Source organism: Euprymna scolopes, chromosome 1 (genome assembly GCF_053919585.1).
Source record: "Euprymna scolopes isolate OS-2025 chromosome 1, ASM5391958v1, whole genome shotgun sequence".
Lineage (NCBI taxonomy): Eukaryota > Metazoa > Mollusca > Cephalopoda > Sepiida > Sepiolidae > Euprymna > Euprymna scolopes.
Genome location: NC_136482.1, coordinates 171,382,266 through 171,398,762, shown reverse-complemented (window position 1 = coordinate 171,398,762; position 16,497 = coordinate 171,382,266). Strand labels below are relative to the sequence as shown.

At 32.1% G+C, this 16,497-nt stretch overlaps 1 protein-coding gene across 2 annotated transcripts in view; it reads right to left on the bottom strand.

The window, feature by feature from the left end:
• Positions 1–16,497, bottom strand: part of LOC145277512 (serine/threonine-protein kinase unc-51-like) — a 146,910-nt gene that overhangs the window by 45,758 nt on the left and 84,655 nt on the right. For both annotated transcript variants that reach the window (XM_080128940.1, XM_080128950.1), the window contains exons 6-7: positions 1,071–1,193; positions 516–589 (exon numbers count right to left, since the gene is read on the bottom strand). In XM_080128940.1, the coding sequence (XP_079985066.1) occupies positions 516–589; positions 1,071–1,193 (197 nt within the window). The remainder of the gene's footprint in view (positions 1–515; positions 590–1,070; positions 1,194–16,497) is intronic.

Here is a 16,497-nt window from a genome sequence, read left to right as displayed (position 1 = left end):
AGTAATTATTTATATCTTTAAATATTTATAGTGTTTAGTTTTGTCTTGTTTCACAGCATATCAAGCCTTTTAAGATTCATTTTTGCAAAAGTTTTTACACTTCAAATTCTTTAATTCTTCGAATACTTATTCATGGTGCTTAGTTGTTTTGTAGAGAAAACGTCGTTTTTGGCTTTGCGGAACATGATTAAGTTTTGCAAAGAGAAAGGAAAAAAAAAAAAAACACAATATCAATGTTTGGTGCATTTTAGTCAGGGAGCCAATATCTTCAGACAGCCTGATCTGGTAGGCACCAAGTAATGAAGATTTGCATCTCTATTATCTCATCTCTATTATCTCATCTCATTATATTAATAGAATTTCAGACACTTTAACCTCTGCTCTTAATTATAGTGTTAAAATGAACTAAAACATTCTTTGTAATCATTTTCCAAGAATAAGTAAACCTAACAAATCTTTATTAAATGGAAATATATTTTTCTTAAAAGTATTCAGATTGAATTAATTATACTTGCCATATACATTGGAGAACCACACAGAGTGGCTGCCATTACCCCATCTTGGAGAAATCTAGCAAAGCCAAAGTCAGCTATAATAGAAAATATAATCATTACAATTAGTGCAAAGAATAATGAAAAAAATAAATAAAATAAACTTTAAAAAAAAAAAAAATTAATCTTACTTCAAAGCATTCCTAAAATTTCTTATTTTATATTTTAATTAAAATATAGAATAATTTTAATATATTATTGACAATTTGTAAAATTACCAAATCACATTTTTATAGGTTTTCTCATTTTTATTTGTTTTAAACAAACTATTGATGATTAGAACTGCAAACTTACAAAATGACTGCAAACTAAGTATAGTAGTTATGTAAAAAAAATTTTAATGAATGTATGAACATTTTCTTACATTATATAAAATTGTCAAGTTTTATCAATAGTCGCGCACTAAATGATGTGCATTATGATTTAGTGGTATACTATAGTATTTGAAATAAAAATGAAGTTTGTCTAAGGAAGGTAAAAAAGGGAATTAAAGATAAAAAAAAAAAAAAAAATGCTCACCTATTTTAAGTTTCATTTCTGAAGGCTGTGGATTTGACTTGGAACCTTGAGTCAGCAAGATGTTTTGAGGTTTTAAATCACGATGGACTATACCTTTTGCATTCAATGCTTTCATGGCTCCAGCTAAAAGAAACAAGAATGGGAAAGTAAAATAAGTCATTGTTTTCAAATAGTAACATAATTTTTTTTTATACTGAAACAGCAGTGACCTGCTGGCACTGTCACAGATTGAATAAGGACATCTATGAATTCCTGTTGTATTGCCAGTTCTATTTATTCTTTTACATCTTTTATTTATTTATTTAATTTCTATAACATTCAATTTAATTTGTTTGGAGGAAATAGCTTTAAAACTTTTGGGTTTTGGTATTAAAAAAAACAAAAACAAAAAAAAAAAACAAATATTTGTTTACTGGTCTAATTTCAATAAAAAATTCTTATCCTATTTTTCATAGCTGTTTTATAAATCATACATTTATAACCCTTAATATGGGAGTTTAAACAAGAAAATGGTGCTGCAGAAGCATTAAAGAAAGTATGTAGCATATATGGTCAAGGTGTTTTGTTCCAGAGATTTGAACTGGGAAGATAAGCCTAGGCCTGGACGCCCATTCGCCATCAATGAAGACATTTTAAACATGTTAGTGAAGAATGATTTCTCATCTAAGCACAAGTAAATTGACAGAAGAACTCAATATTTCAGTCCACTATATGCCATCATTAATAAAAGATGGGCAAGATTAGGATACTAAGGATTTGGGTTCCTTATTTCTTAAGTGAGAAAAATAAAGCAGTGCATCTACATCTTTCCATGCAGCAAAACAAGCCCTTTTTAATTGTGTCGTTTTAAGATGGTCAATAATTTCAGACTTAACAGATTAAAAAAAAAAAAAAAAAAAAAAAGGTGATTATTGAGACAGAGTCAACAAAATTTAACTTTTTTTGAAATATGTCATTTTAAGCAAAATCAATAACACACACTTAATTTTCATATCAAAAATAGTATTATATCCAAACATTACGAAAATTCATCAAGTAGAACTGCTATTGTATTTTTAGTAAGATATAGACTACTACAAATGTTAGACGCCATTAGAACGTAATCTAAAATGTTTTCTGAGTTATGTTCCCTGTTGCTGTACTCTTCACGGTCTACCTTAAAACATATATGGAAAATGTAATTTTACCTAATTTTCTGTAAAAATTACTTTTAACTAGAAATAACTTTCTACTCGAATAGTTTTCGTAATTTTTTGATATCTTACTATTTTCGACATGAGAATTAAAAAAAAAAAAAAAAAAACACCCCGGACTTATGTTACCATTACCCCCCCTTTTTTTAAATACACTTAGAGCTTGAAAAAACACGGTAAAACTTGAGGAGAATGCTCTGTTTTACGGTTGTTGTAAAAATGGAACGGAATTTGAATTTCGTTCCATTTTAATCTTTTTTTATCCCCCCCCCCAAACGAAAGTAATCGAAAGAATAATATTCAAATATATATATATATATATATATATATATATATATATATATATATATATAGAGAGAGAGAGAGAGAGAGAGAGAGAGAGAGAGGGTAAAATAATTTTCTTTTAAATGACAGCGTCTAGGTTTTCGACTATGCTGAATGCGGAAATCGCATTGAGATTTTGCAGAAAAAAGTAGCTATCGAGATATAAAAAGTTGTTTTATGCCTTGCATTCTTTGGCGGCCATCTTTTATGCGCGTGCACGCCATAAACAAATCTACGCGCGTAACAAAAATGGCCGCCAAAGAATACAATGCATAAAACAACTTTTATATCTCGATAACTACTTATTACTGCAAAATTCCAATGCGATTTCCGTATTCAGCATAGTCGAAAACCTATAAAGTCGTCATTTAAAAGAAAATTGTGGAGGTGGAGGTGGGGTGGACCTAATCTAAAAAATACCAATTTAATTTTTAAACGAAAAAAGTTAATTTGGTATACCTTTTTTTTTTTTTTTTTTTTTTCACAAGTTCAACTCACCCGTTCACATCGGAAATGTCGACTTTTATAAGTTCTCGGGTATGCTTATAACACCCCAACCTCCCATGTTAAGAACGGCTTTCGGAATAGACACTCCCGTCCCGTCCTCCCCATGTTAAGAACGGCTTTCGCCCCCTCCCCAACCTTGCCAGCATACCCGAAAACTTATAAAAGTTTACATGTCGAATGTGAACGATGAGTTAGACGTAATTTAAAACTTCACCGAATTTACAACGGAACGAAATTTACATTTCCGTTCCATTTTTGCAACACCCATAAAATAGAGCATTCTCCGCAAGTTTTACCAAAACAAACTTAAGTGACGAAATCAGTTAAGCGAAAGTAATTGAACAAATTTTGAAATTAAACTGTGCCAGTCAATATAAAATTACATTTTCTATTGTAACGTTTCGCAAAAGTTTGTTTATTTATTTATTTATTTATCCCCCCCTCCGTTACACTTTATCCCAAAGATTTATTCTTTTAAAAAAAAAAAAATGCTGCTTTGAAATTGAACAGTTTTTGGTTTACGTTTTTGTGTACTTACTGTAACAATAAAAAGCTCGCACTAAAGGATAGGTAACGAAAATAAATACACTAATATTAGAAAAAATGTAGGGGAGTGGGGGGGGGGGAATATCCTAAAAAAAAAAATGGGTCCCGGACACATTTCATGTGATTATGCAATCGAATTTCAAGGACAACTTTAAATAAAAACAAAACAAGGGAGGTAATTCAGTGACGTAGAAAGACGCATCAGAGATGCGGTTAACTAAATTGAATGTACATATACAAGTACATGCAAACTGTGTGCGTAATATCAGGCAACTTAGCAACTGGCTTATCATTGGACGAGGACGACACTTATGCATATTTAGCCGATTTACAGCAAGACGGAATTTATATATCACAAACCATCACTATCAACATTAGTGTCAAAACAACCAAAAAGGTTATTCATCGATTTTAATTTAATTCAACCAATTCAGGGTTTTTTTTTTTTTTTTTTTTTTCAATCATTTAATAAATTAAATAGATTTCTAATTTACACATATACACTTTTCAATATTAACGTAAGCAATAGCCGTCGTACTATAGAAAATATACTTATGGCAACCGAGCTACACAGGAACGTTTTTGTTTTATCTTCGATTTCTCAGATTTCAGCCTGATTAATTCGTTCGGCACATTTGCCCTTAGTATTTCTATACTATCAAAAACGAATTGGTGATGACAAATTTATTTCCGATTCCGATCTTAAAAGTTCAATATTAATTAGAGATTTGTAAATTGTAGATTACTGTAAAATCTCGTATCATGTCTGTATTTTTGCATAACGTAAAAAATACACGGGGGGGGGGCGTATATTACGCGAGTAAATCTTTCAAATGTTTTCCATATAATTGACTAGCAGGCTGCCCGGCATTTCCCGGTCGTAAAATACGCTTAAATATGATATTTTGATTAATGCAGATCTCGTATTTATTATATTGGACCCAATATACAGTAATGATTTAAGATTAAAAATAAATAAATAAATATGACTCGTACGCTACCACTTAGAATCGAAACCAAAACGTTTAGCTTACGATTTACTTTTTCCTTTGACGTTAATGCCTGAGCTATGAAGACATATTTGCTACAAGGTTAAAAATTAAAACACGAACCAATAGCTATTACGTTATGCATGCATATTCGTAATATCGTCGTTTTACCTTCAGTTGGCAAATTCCATTATTAATTATTATTATTTTTTTAATTTTCACACTTTTGCACCGATTTTCACCGGCTAAAACCCAAATATAAAGTTTTGCATGGGTTCGAATACCCTATATATTAAGTTTCATGTCTGTAGATCAAAAACTGACAGGAGTTTGATAGGCAAAAATTTTATAATATATATAGACATACATCAATATATAGAGAGGTTTGTTTGTATTATTTTGATTAATCGGACTATTATTCTCATCTTGGGTGTTATTAGCACAACATTTCGGTCGCTGTACCCTGCGACCTTCTCCGGGTGTTGAATACATGTTTCCTTTTCTCTACTAAGGAAAAGAGGGGTGAGCTCTGCATTGCAAGAATTCGAACCGTGTGTCTGAAGGTGGGACCGTAGATCATAAAGTTCAATCTTCAGGGATGTGGGATATTGATTAAGTTTTTTTTATTACTTGTAAGCATGAAATTAAATTCAAATAATTTTGGATATTTTCAGCAGGATAGTTTATAGAGTAAATGATGTATTGTGATTTCTGAAGTGAAAATGATGGAGAAATTGTGAAAGAATCGAAGGAAAATGCTTATCGGAATGAGTCGAAATGTGTCAAGTTGAAAAAAGGATATACAGGATGACTGCAAAAGTAATGGCCGGAAATCCTTCACGACTTCATGGCAATTGTTATTACAAGCATATTTGATGAAGAAAACCATGAATAAAATGTCTCCAAGAGAAAAGTAAAAGCCACGAGATAAATGTATAAAGATTCTTGTAAAAATAAATGTTATTCATTTTTATTCTTTAGAAAAATTTTCCCGGTACGCCACACAGGTTTATCAAAAAAGAGAGTTTTGTTTTAGAATCAAAAACATCAACTTCAGCCCCGTTGTTGGATTTGAAAAAAATAATAAACATGGTTTTTCAGATGTAATTTTTATTATTCGCTAGATAAAAATGTACAAATAAGTTTTTATTCTGTAGAAATTTGTTTTTATGACGGAATGAAATTTGATGCACCAAAATGGCGGATTGAAATCTGGCATCCTGCCATATGGCGCCCCAAAAAAGAATTACCCTGGGGAAAACTAGTTCCCCCAGAAGAGGCACATGGGATTGGAAACATTGCCCCAGTCTTTAAGGATTTCTTCTACTTTTTACAAAGGTTTCTAGCGTTACATTATTATTGTGTTACAAAATTCAAATTTTAAAGAAAATGTCACTTATAAAATTTTATTTGCAAAAAAACTCAGCTGAAAATGTGACGTAATCAATCATTGGGGAGCTTTAGATTCCCCAAGGGACCTGGGAGGGTCCAAATAACTATGCTAGATAACTAATCGTTCCCGGATGACGGCAGATAACTCGAGGATTTAAAATAGAGAATATAAATATTTTATTTCATGTTAAAATAGATATTGTTTGAAACACGAGAAATATATTTTGCAGTTAAAATTGATGACAGGAAACTTGGAGCATAATATTGTCTGGCCTTGGTGAAGTCAGATGTCAGTGCTGACATGATGACCTTAGAGGTCATGGGAATTAGTATGTCTGTAAATCTCAGATCCCAGATTCGGTAATTGCACACACGCAAAAATCTGGGGTTTTCCGATTTTGTGGCGAAATCTGATTGGCTAGGGAAACTTCCACCCCATCTACATACCTCACTATATATACTACTGTCGCGTGAAAATTAGTCAGCTTTCAAGTTGAGTTTCGAAGAGTTTCTGAAAGAGTTGTGCGCGAAAATCGAGGTAACCCGCCATTCCCTGGAGACATGACTCCTCTTCTTATCCATCTGTCTGACGCTGTCTATGAAGAGATTTGAGACTTTGAAAAAACTTAGTAAGAACTGAATGATATTTGTAAAATTATTTGTACATAAGTTTGTGAAATTAATTCTGTAGAATAGAATTTCACGAGTCTGTTTTTCTTTCTGCCTGCGGCTTCGATATTCGCTTTCAGCATACAGGATTCAATGTAACAACCCTAGAGAAGGACCAGACGATCCGAGCCGAGTTTAAAGACAAAAAGGGGTTCTAGCTGAGCTTCATCAGTGTGGGGTTACAAAAGTTGCGACTGACTAAATTTGTTTTATTTTAATAATAAAGAAATAAGCTTGCTTATTATCATTTTTTATTTTTGTTTTTACAAAGATTAAAAAAATTTTAAAATGCGGCACACTGGGTTGAAAAAAGTATCAGTCTTGAAGGATTTGCCAAAAAAATCACAACTGTGTTAACGGATTTAGTAGATTGCCCGTGTACGAGGAAATATTTAATCAAAATCGGAAGTTTTCTTCAGTAAATATCTTTTTAGGTATGGACTTGAAACTTCTAAGTAAATTCATTTTATTGTTCATTACAAGCTTGTTTTATGATATCTAACACTGACGGACCCAGCTGATCGCCGGTGTCGAAGTTGCTTTAATCAATTAGTCTTACATTGATCGTGCTTAATTTTTAGTTGTACATTTTTAGTAAACCCGCAAATGAGTTGCAAAAATGACAAATGAATATATAGACTAGGAGGAGGGGTGGGAGGCATGTTCCTTTTGTTATAAAAAGACTGCCTTGGATCAGTCGAAGGCATTCAGTTGATAGTAAATAATTTCTAAAGTTTTCCCTGACACTTTATTTTTAACTAGCATATTTACTTCAGGGCCGTTCTGGACTAGTACTATTGTTTCTTTTGGAAGCTATTAACATCCAATAAATAGAGATTAAAACATTACCTGAACAAATTACTTTATAGTTTTATAACAATTTGGTTCAATTAAAAATTTAATGACCAAACGATACTCTAATAATTAAATTTAATTTTCAAAATTCTATTTAAAAAAGATTCCTAAGTAGTGATTTATACTTTCTTTCGCTTTTACTGTAAAAGTTTTCAAACAGATTCAGAGTTTCGTAGAAAAGCCCCCAACACTAATGGAAAAATAAATAAAATAGCCAGGTGAGTCATGTGCAGTGCACATACACGCACCGTTATCTACTTTTCTAAATCCTGTCAGAACAAGGTTAGGGTTAGGCTGTACATAAAGCAGAATTTGAATTTGTGTGGATGGAGCAGCAGAAATATAAAGGAAACAATATTTTATGTGAAAATACTCAATGACGTGAATTGATTCCATCTTCTATAGTAGCAAAACTGGACAAAATACCAGTCATTTAAATTACAACTAGTATTTTGTCCATTTTTTTTTTTTTTCTACAAAAGATTTCCCCTGCTTGCTTTCAGGTTATTTAGAAAATTGAAAACTCCTTGAAACAAAGCTTCTCTGCACCCTTCTGAAACAAAAATACTCAGAATTGCTAAACTGATAATTTATTTAAAATAAAATTAATGAATTTATTTACTATTTTACAAGTAATTATTTCCCTACTCATAATATTGGAACTTGCTGTATAACATTGTGACAAAAGATAATTACTAGTTCTGCAAAAACCACAGTACTTATTAATTTATTTTTATTTCGGACTATTATTCTCATCTTTACGAGTTGTTGTTTTTGATCTTTTATTGGTTTTGTTTATTCACAACGTTTCGGTCAACTATTCCTCTGACCTTCGTCAGGTGGTAACCGCGACGGATAGGAACTTTGAATCTCCTAACTGCATTCTCAGCCATCACTGCCATCCGTAGTTGTTGTCGTCTCACCACATTTTGGCCAAAGCGTGTCAGTCATAAAGATGAGAATAATAGTCCAAAATAAAAATAAATTAATATATAATGCTCCTCTCAAAAATGAACTTAGTAGAGGGAGCCCATCTTTGCAGAAATCTCGACAATGTCCTCAATGTATTTGTTCCAAGTCATATTTCTTGTGAAGAGTTTGAAGATTGGGCTCTAGGTAAGATGTTATTTGTCATTGCAATTGATGGTTGAGAAGGTTTTTTTTGTGGTTGTTAAAGGAAAGAAGCTTAGTCTTAGTAGCATTAAATGTTATCATCCATTTACAGCCTCATTCCACTACAGATTGAAGATTGTTTTTAGGGTTTCTGCCATTGCCTTGGATATGTGGACATTCGTTTTTCCACTGCATGTCTATTATAGAGCATGATATCATCAGCAAATATACCCATCTCTGGCACAATTTTATCAAAGAAGTCATATCGTATTAAATTACTGCAGATTTATTTTTCTGTTTAGCAATAGAGTGCTTGTAGTTTGGGCAAGCTAACAGACCATAAGTCTAGCTGTGATTAGTGCTATTTTTTGGTCCAGTCATCGACCTGGTTAGCTGCTCCAGCTAATGTTTTCTGCTTTCCTAAAACTAATGCTTCTGTTCCTGTTGACATTCCAGTTATTTTGAGCCTGCTCTGACGACTTCATCCAATTTCAACTACCTGCCAAGCACAGCCACCAATGTTCCTCTCTCCTAATTAAACACTAGCATTCTATTTGTCTGTCCTTTTCAAGACAAATTACTCGCGACAAATTGTTTCTTCCTCCTTAACTATACATTCAATGCAGGATCCATCCTTCTCAGGACAATTTCCTTTCCAGTCTGTCAAGCAGTCACCCAATCTTGGTGCGGCGTCAACCAACATCAACTAAAGAGAGGGACTAGAGCTAGCAAGCTGCTCCTCAAATCTCAATCAAATTTATGTTTTGGCAATTAACATTTGCAAAGTAACCAGGTATTCCTCATCAGCCTGTCTTCATGATGGCAGCTTAAAGAAATCGTCTACTTTTACGGTCTAATAAAGCAGTTATTTATAATTCACAAATTTAATCCCTGTGTGTCATCTTCCTTTCACGTTTATCTTGCATCATCTCAAATGCTATTTTCATACATCCCAAGTTTGAGATTACATCACCATGTAGGTAAAAATTAAAATAAGTTCATTTTAAAATGAACAGATTTTAATTTGTGAAAACATTAAGTTAAATTAGGATAGCCAATATTTCTGTGTCCAAGAGAATGATTTATAAGAATTGTAGGCCAAGATACAAAAAACACTACTATAATGTAAATGTACCGATTAAAAACTAATATTTACCAACCTCCCCACAAGGGCTGGATGTGACAAGGTCGATTCTAATGTTGAGTAAGCCCAGCACTAGTAAAATTGCCTGAATCTGACCCTTTTCTAAGGAAATCAGCAGGGCGATAATGAATTGGATAATCCTTTTGTTGCCCTTTCTCTGAAAAAAAGGAGGTAATGCCTACCAGTATAATGTATTCCACACTGAATAGAATCAGTACATTCTAATCCTAGTTAGAGGACCAGAAATCAGTTTATCACTTGATGAAATTCAAAATTATGAAGTATATTTCTTATACTGATTTTCTAAAATGAATGGTTTTATTTTTTCAGATATTTCATTTTTTTTTTTTAATCTATAAACCATTTATTAATGCAATAATATATTTGGTAATATCTAACATTTTTTTTCCACATCATAAAATTCAAGGTGAATTTAAAAGCTATCTAATGATTTTTATTGTCTAGTAAATTATATTTTGACTTTATAATTAATTTTTGTTTTAAGGAGTAAAAAAAAAAAAAAAGTTTATAATAAATCACCACTTTTTGTAGATTCGTCTACAATAGAAACATCTTTTTGGTTCAGATATTAAAAAAAAATTTCATATTCAAAATAGTTTAAGCAATTTTTAGTTTAAAAAACATGCTAATGTCAATGGATTTTCATTTTTTTTCAATTTAAATGTACAAAATGGAATTTTTGGATTTTCTGTATCAGATATTACCCTTGTTTTTTTACTTTTGTTTTCCTCGACTATTCCGAATTCATAGTATGTGAACCAACATCAGTGAACTTGTTTATTTTTCTACCAAAACGATCATTAACCATATTTTTTTTTTTTTTTAAATGTTTAACACATTTTAAACTGATATAAATTATTGCACAAAAAAAAAATAAATAAATAAAATTTAAACTAAAATCATTTTTCTTATTTTGAATTATTTTATCAAGTAAAAATGCCATTTTTTTTGCCATCATTTTTTACTTGATTAAAAATTTTTAAAAAGCTTTATTTTCATAGTATTTTCAAGTTAAATTCAGTTTTTACGATATTTTTGTTTATTAAATGTTTAGATAATTTGCTAGAATAATTTTTTAAATTTAGTAATCAAGTAAAAAAAAAAAATTGAATTTTTACTTGATTAAATTCGAAATAAAAATGATTTGTTTAATGTAATTATTTTTATTTTGCAATAATTTATCAGTTTGAAATATGTTTAACATTAAAAAGAAACATTGTTAATGACTATTTTGGCAGAAAAAAAAAGTCTTGCCGCTACAAAATCTGGAATAGGGGCATAAGAATGAGAAAAGCAAAAGTAAAAACCAGGGAGATATCTATTACAGGAAATCCAAATTTTTTTTTATAATCTTAAAATCTTAGATAAAATATGACTAACTTTCAGATCAATAAGTATCCTTTGTGAGGTTATTAATAATCACATAGAAAATTCATGTTTTTGCTGCAAATAAAACTGCCTTTTTTATCAAACAATTCACTAAATAAAGCTAACTTTTCAGCCTGAACATAAACATTAAAATCTAAAAATCGGAACTAATGAAGATTTAGAATATTTATAAATAAAGTTGCCAAAATAATACTCCAGTCATCACTTGATTACTCATGAGATCCATTTGTATGTAACATGATATAGTAGTTGTTCATTCCATGAGTGCTTGTGTAAGAGGAGTATAAAAAAAAATGTCAATATTTATACTGCTTTGTGCAACAATTCCCAGCAGGTAAAGTTAGATACAAAGCCCCCACTCCACCCCCCTACAAAAAAAAAATAAAAATAAAAAAAGCCTTCTGCAGGGTATAAAAAAAAGCTTTGTTAGTCTCTCTGGTAAGGGCACCATAAGCAACTCCCCCCCCCTCTCCCTTTAAAGAGATAATGTCTGATTAAGAGGATATCTCATTTCCAGGCTTCAAACTAGCTGGAAAAAAGATCAGGTCAATAGTGTTCTATTTCAAAAGATGGGTCACTGTCAAGCCAATATTGAGGTCACCCAGTAGGTCACTGCCCAACAGAAATATTTTTAGCATTTGAGTTGCCCTGATAGACCATACAAAGGCCACAGCTAGACTATGGATAATGAAAACACTTTGAATGAGTTGTTAAAGTGGAGACAAATATAGTACTTGTGTTATGATTAGCCCTCTCTCTATCTTTTTCCCTCCCTGCCATACATGATGAAAAATAAAACTGAATATATCCAAAGACAAAAACAGAAAATTTGAGAGACTGACACTTTGTTTTCTAAACTTTTGTAACTAAATTTCCATAAATAAATACTTATAGGGACACTTTTGTGTTTCAAAACTAAGGCAATATTTCAAATTTGGCATGGCTAATCCTTGGCTATTAAATGATACAGTTATTACGTATAATACAACTAACAATAATGCCACCAAATGTATTGAGTAGAATTGCATTAAATTTAGGGGATGCTACAACTACTACTAATAATAAAATAAATAACTAATGAGTTCTAAAACTTCTGATAGGATTGCACTACATATTTGCATAAAGAACGTTTTTTTCTGTCCGGCGCAAAAAAAATAAAAAATGCTAATGAGAATGGTTCAATAAAACTCGAAGGCTATTCAAGCAAGAATTAAAAGCCAAGGTTTCCGGAGTCAAGAATATTCAAAACAAACATTAACAAAACAGCTCGTTGTCAAATTAGGCAATAAATAAAATTTCTTGAAATACTAGAGCCAAAAAGTTAACTAAAACTTATGAAGCAAATTTGAATATTTACTTCCTTTTAGATCTTAGTCAAGCCATTAGCACTTAAATGAGCCACTTCTCTCAAGGACTGTTTGTCTATTAATATCAAATTCGTGCCTAGAAACCGACTGCTTGAGTCTATAATTAACATTATACACTTTCTGAAAGCAACTTAATTATTTATGACTAACAGTAGGTATCCCAAGCCAAAATTTTATTTGCATTATATCTTAAAACTTAATGAGAGCACAGATCTTTACAAAAAAAAAATAATGAAGCCAAATTTATTTTGGTAGCTAAATGAGCCACTGAATTATGACTATCCAAAGTTTATTGGAAATAAGTTTGTTTTTGTGTACTATTTTTTTTTTTTTTTTTTTTTTTACATGGAGTTCACCACTTATCAAGGCCCAATGGCCACTCAGGGATAAGGGTTATTGTGTGTACAGTAATCAAAGGGATAGTGTAGCAATAGTATTGGAGAATTGGTAAGGTGTCATTACTTAGAAGGGGGCGGTTCATCAGAAATTTGTTTGTGTTGGACTTGAAGACATCCAGGTTGAAGTCGGGAGGGAAACAGGCAAGCGGAACAGACTTCCACAGGCGTGCAGTTCTAAGAAAGAAGCTTTGTTCATGGTATCTACGTTTTGATTTAGGCACAGATAGGGAGTGGGGAAAATTATTGACGGTGGTTTCAGTTAGTCGGGTGTTTTTTGAGAAAGATTGGCGAGGGGGGACCAGTGAATGGAGCTCAGACGAGCACCTGCCATGGAAATAACGATAGAACAATGACAGGCTCGCTAAGTCTTTTCTGTGGGAAAGAGGTTGCAGAGTAGAGAAAAAGGCATTCCCTACCAAGCCACGGAGTCTATTTTGTACTCCGTCAAGGCAGGATAGACTGTTTTTTGCAGCCCCCACCCAGATGTGGCAGCAGTACTCCATCTTTGGACGTACTTGGCTCTTATATAGATAGAGAATTGCATCATTAGTGAGATATCTCCTGGAGCGGTAGAAGGATCCCACCATTTTCCCAGCGACCTTGGCCACAGAATTAGTCCAGAAGTCAATTTGCAAAACCTATAAGTAAAAATGCAGGCTTCAAATAAGTTTTTTTTTCTTGACATTTCACTCCAAACAAGGCACAGGGTCACTTAGTCATAAGGGCTACTATTTGGGGCCAGATTTACAGGGATACTATTCATGGAGTTGGGCAGTGTGATGTCTATTCACATTACACTTGAATTTCTGCATGTCAGTACAGTCAGGGAAGCAGGGCCTGGAAGGGAATTCGAAAGTGCAGCAGTCCAAGGGAAAAAGCTATTCGAGTAGAAGGCTTTGCTGCATCTAGGGATCTCTACAGTGTAGAGGTGAGATTTTGCTGCTTGTCCAGTTTGTCAGGATATTGTCATTGATAACAAAAAAAAAAAAAAATTACTAACTATAAATATACCAAACAAAAGATAACGACAGCAACAACAACTGCTCCTGATGACGATCAGCTGTACCGATAGAAAGCGCTTAATATGGCAGAACTACTTTTGGGTGCCATAATATACAACATGTCAGTTGAAATAAAGAAAATATCGCTCGGCAAATTTAAGATATCCAACAAAATCGGAAAAAAGAAAAACTGTTGTGTTCAATTAGAGGTGCTTGAATAATGACTTGCTGCCAAAAATACACAAATTATATATATATATATATATATATATGGGGTACTATGGTACTGAGTTATTATATAGTAGCAGGGGTGAGGCGCTCAGCTTTGCCCGAGTATAAAATATGCTTAAATACAATATTTTAATTTGTCCAGATTTCATATATATTATAGAGTTGTGATTTAAAAAGTTAAAAAAAAAAAAAAAAAAGTATTTGGATGCCATCAGCTAGAATCGAAACCGAAACTGTAGCATTCAAAAGCTGGTGACGTTACCACTGTACCAACGTGATACGCATATAAACTGATTAAAAATTAAAAATAAACTAAGATGAATGTACAAAATGTAGAACGATTTTTCAATTTTGACCCATTTTTTGGCCCCTTAAAAAAAACAATTTTAACCGACTAATGACCCATAAAAGAATGACTCATAAAAAATCCAATCATTTTAGGCCCTTAGCACTGCTCTGCGACTTTTAATTTTGGAGGAGATAGAGTTTGAAAAATATGGAGACAGACAGACATACAGCCGTTTATATATTAGATAAGTGTTCATATTTATTGAGATTCAGTGGGAACTTAAAAACAAAGACGTATTTCTAATTTCTTGTGAAATAACCAAACTTTCATAAATTCAATAGATCAACAACACTTAAAAGCGTTGTATGTGTTACTTTTTCAAACCCACAGAATAAGCAAACTAACCATTTTACCATTTGTGGAGATCTTTTATGGTTTCTCTAGTTCTAACTTATGGATAATACCAGCAGTCCATGTTGATTTTGTTAAAACTAAAGTTTGATGATAAAAAAAAATGTTTAAAAAAACATGTATAACAAAAATAAGTGTTTCCTACATTTAGTATATATTAAATTGACCAAAATGCTAAAACCTCAATGAATGTTAACATTTAACAAAAGACCATATATACGTAAACAATGATGTGTAAAATTACAATGGCCAAGTTTTCATTTTTTTTTTTTCCTGCTGAAATCCAAAACAATTCAGTGTAACTCAGCGATCATTTTGCAAATAGACAAACAATTGGGAATAAACATTTACCAGGATCTTTTATTTATAAAGATCATAACTCCTGGAAACAAAACAAAACAAAACAAAACTCAAAACATATCTTATATTGAACCTAGTTCCTCAAAGGAAAAGGATGTTATCATAGGTGATCAGTCATATGATAAAATCTTGGTTTCCTTTGAGGAACTGAGTTCTATGTAAGATGCATAAAAAAATATTGTTTTGTTTTCTTTTGAGGGTTTTATTTTTGAAGCGATCCTTGGACTTCTGATGAGCTGCATCAAAATTTAACATACCATCGTTTATCTATATATCACAGAACCAGACAAATGCAAGCATATTAGATTTATATCCAGGATGAAGTAATAAAAAATAAGTAAATAAGTTTTTGTATGAAAAGTGAAGAATCAGTAGGCAAGATAAAAAAAAAAAAAAGCTGCATATTTTGTGGACGTAAGGAAAAGATTCCAAACTTAATTCTCTTGTGTTACCAACTGCTAATTGCATCCTTTCAACATTCATAAAGAAATAATTTTAAATTTGCAATCCTGTTTTGGACAGACTTGAAGACCTCTATGAAAATGGATAAATGAACTAATTGCAGGACATGAGGTTTTCCTCAAAAGAAAAAAAGTAAATCAATACAAAAAAAAAAAAAATCTATGGTTTTCTCAGCCAATCATCATCATCATCCTCCTGCGGCCTCACCCTTCCAGTATTCCTTATCTGTCATAGCACCCAAAAGATCTTCCTTGGAGATGAATGTATCACATTATATTCTATCTGGAAAAGTTATGTGATCAATTGTGAGATAATGGGCGCCCCCACAGTACAAATAATGAAACAAGTTCATCTGTGGCACGTGCGCAATGCCCAGCAAACTGAGGTTGATACCCTCAAGAAGTCTCCATATATCATTTCTAGAGTTGGGTGATTTCATCATGAGAGATTGAGTACTCTTCTCAAAAGACGTAACATCCATCCAAACGACACTGTTGACAAGATTATGAACTACACTACAAATTCTCGGGCAAAGAATCAACATCAAATTTATTGGCCGTATGAGTTGCCAATAGAATATAATCATTTTGTACAAGTTAAATCTCTTCTATTATATGCAGTGACAACACTGCTGAAGCAGCCACAAATTAACCATGTTTGCTTGATAACTTAATCTTATGTGAATATATTTTACAGCATATCAACCCGCTTTTGAAGCAATCATGGTCAAAGAAATACTTATGGATACAAATTAATTATATCAGGA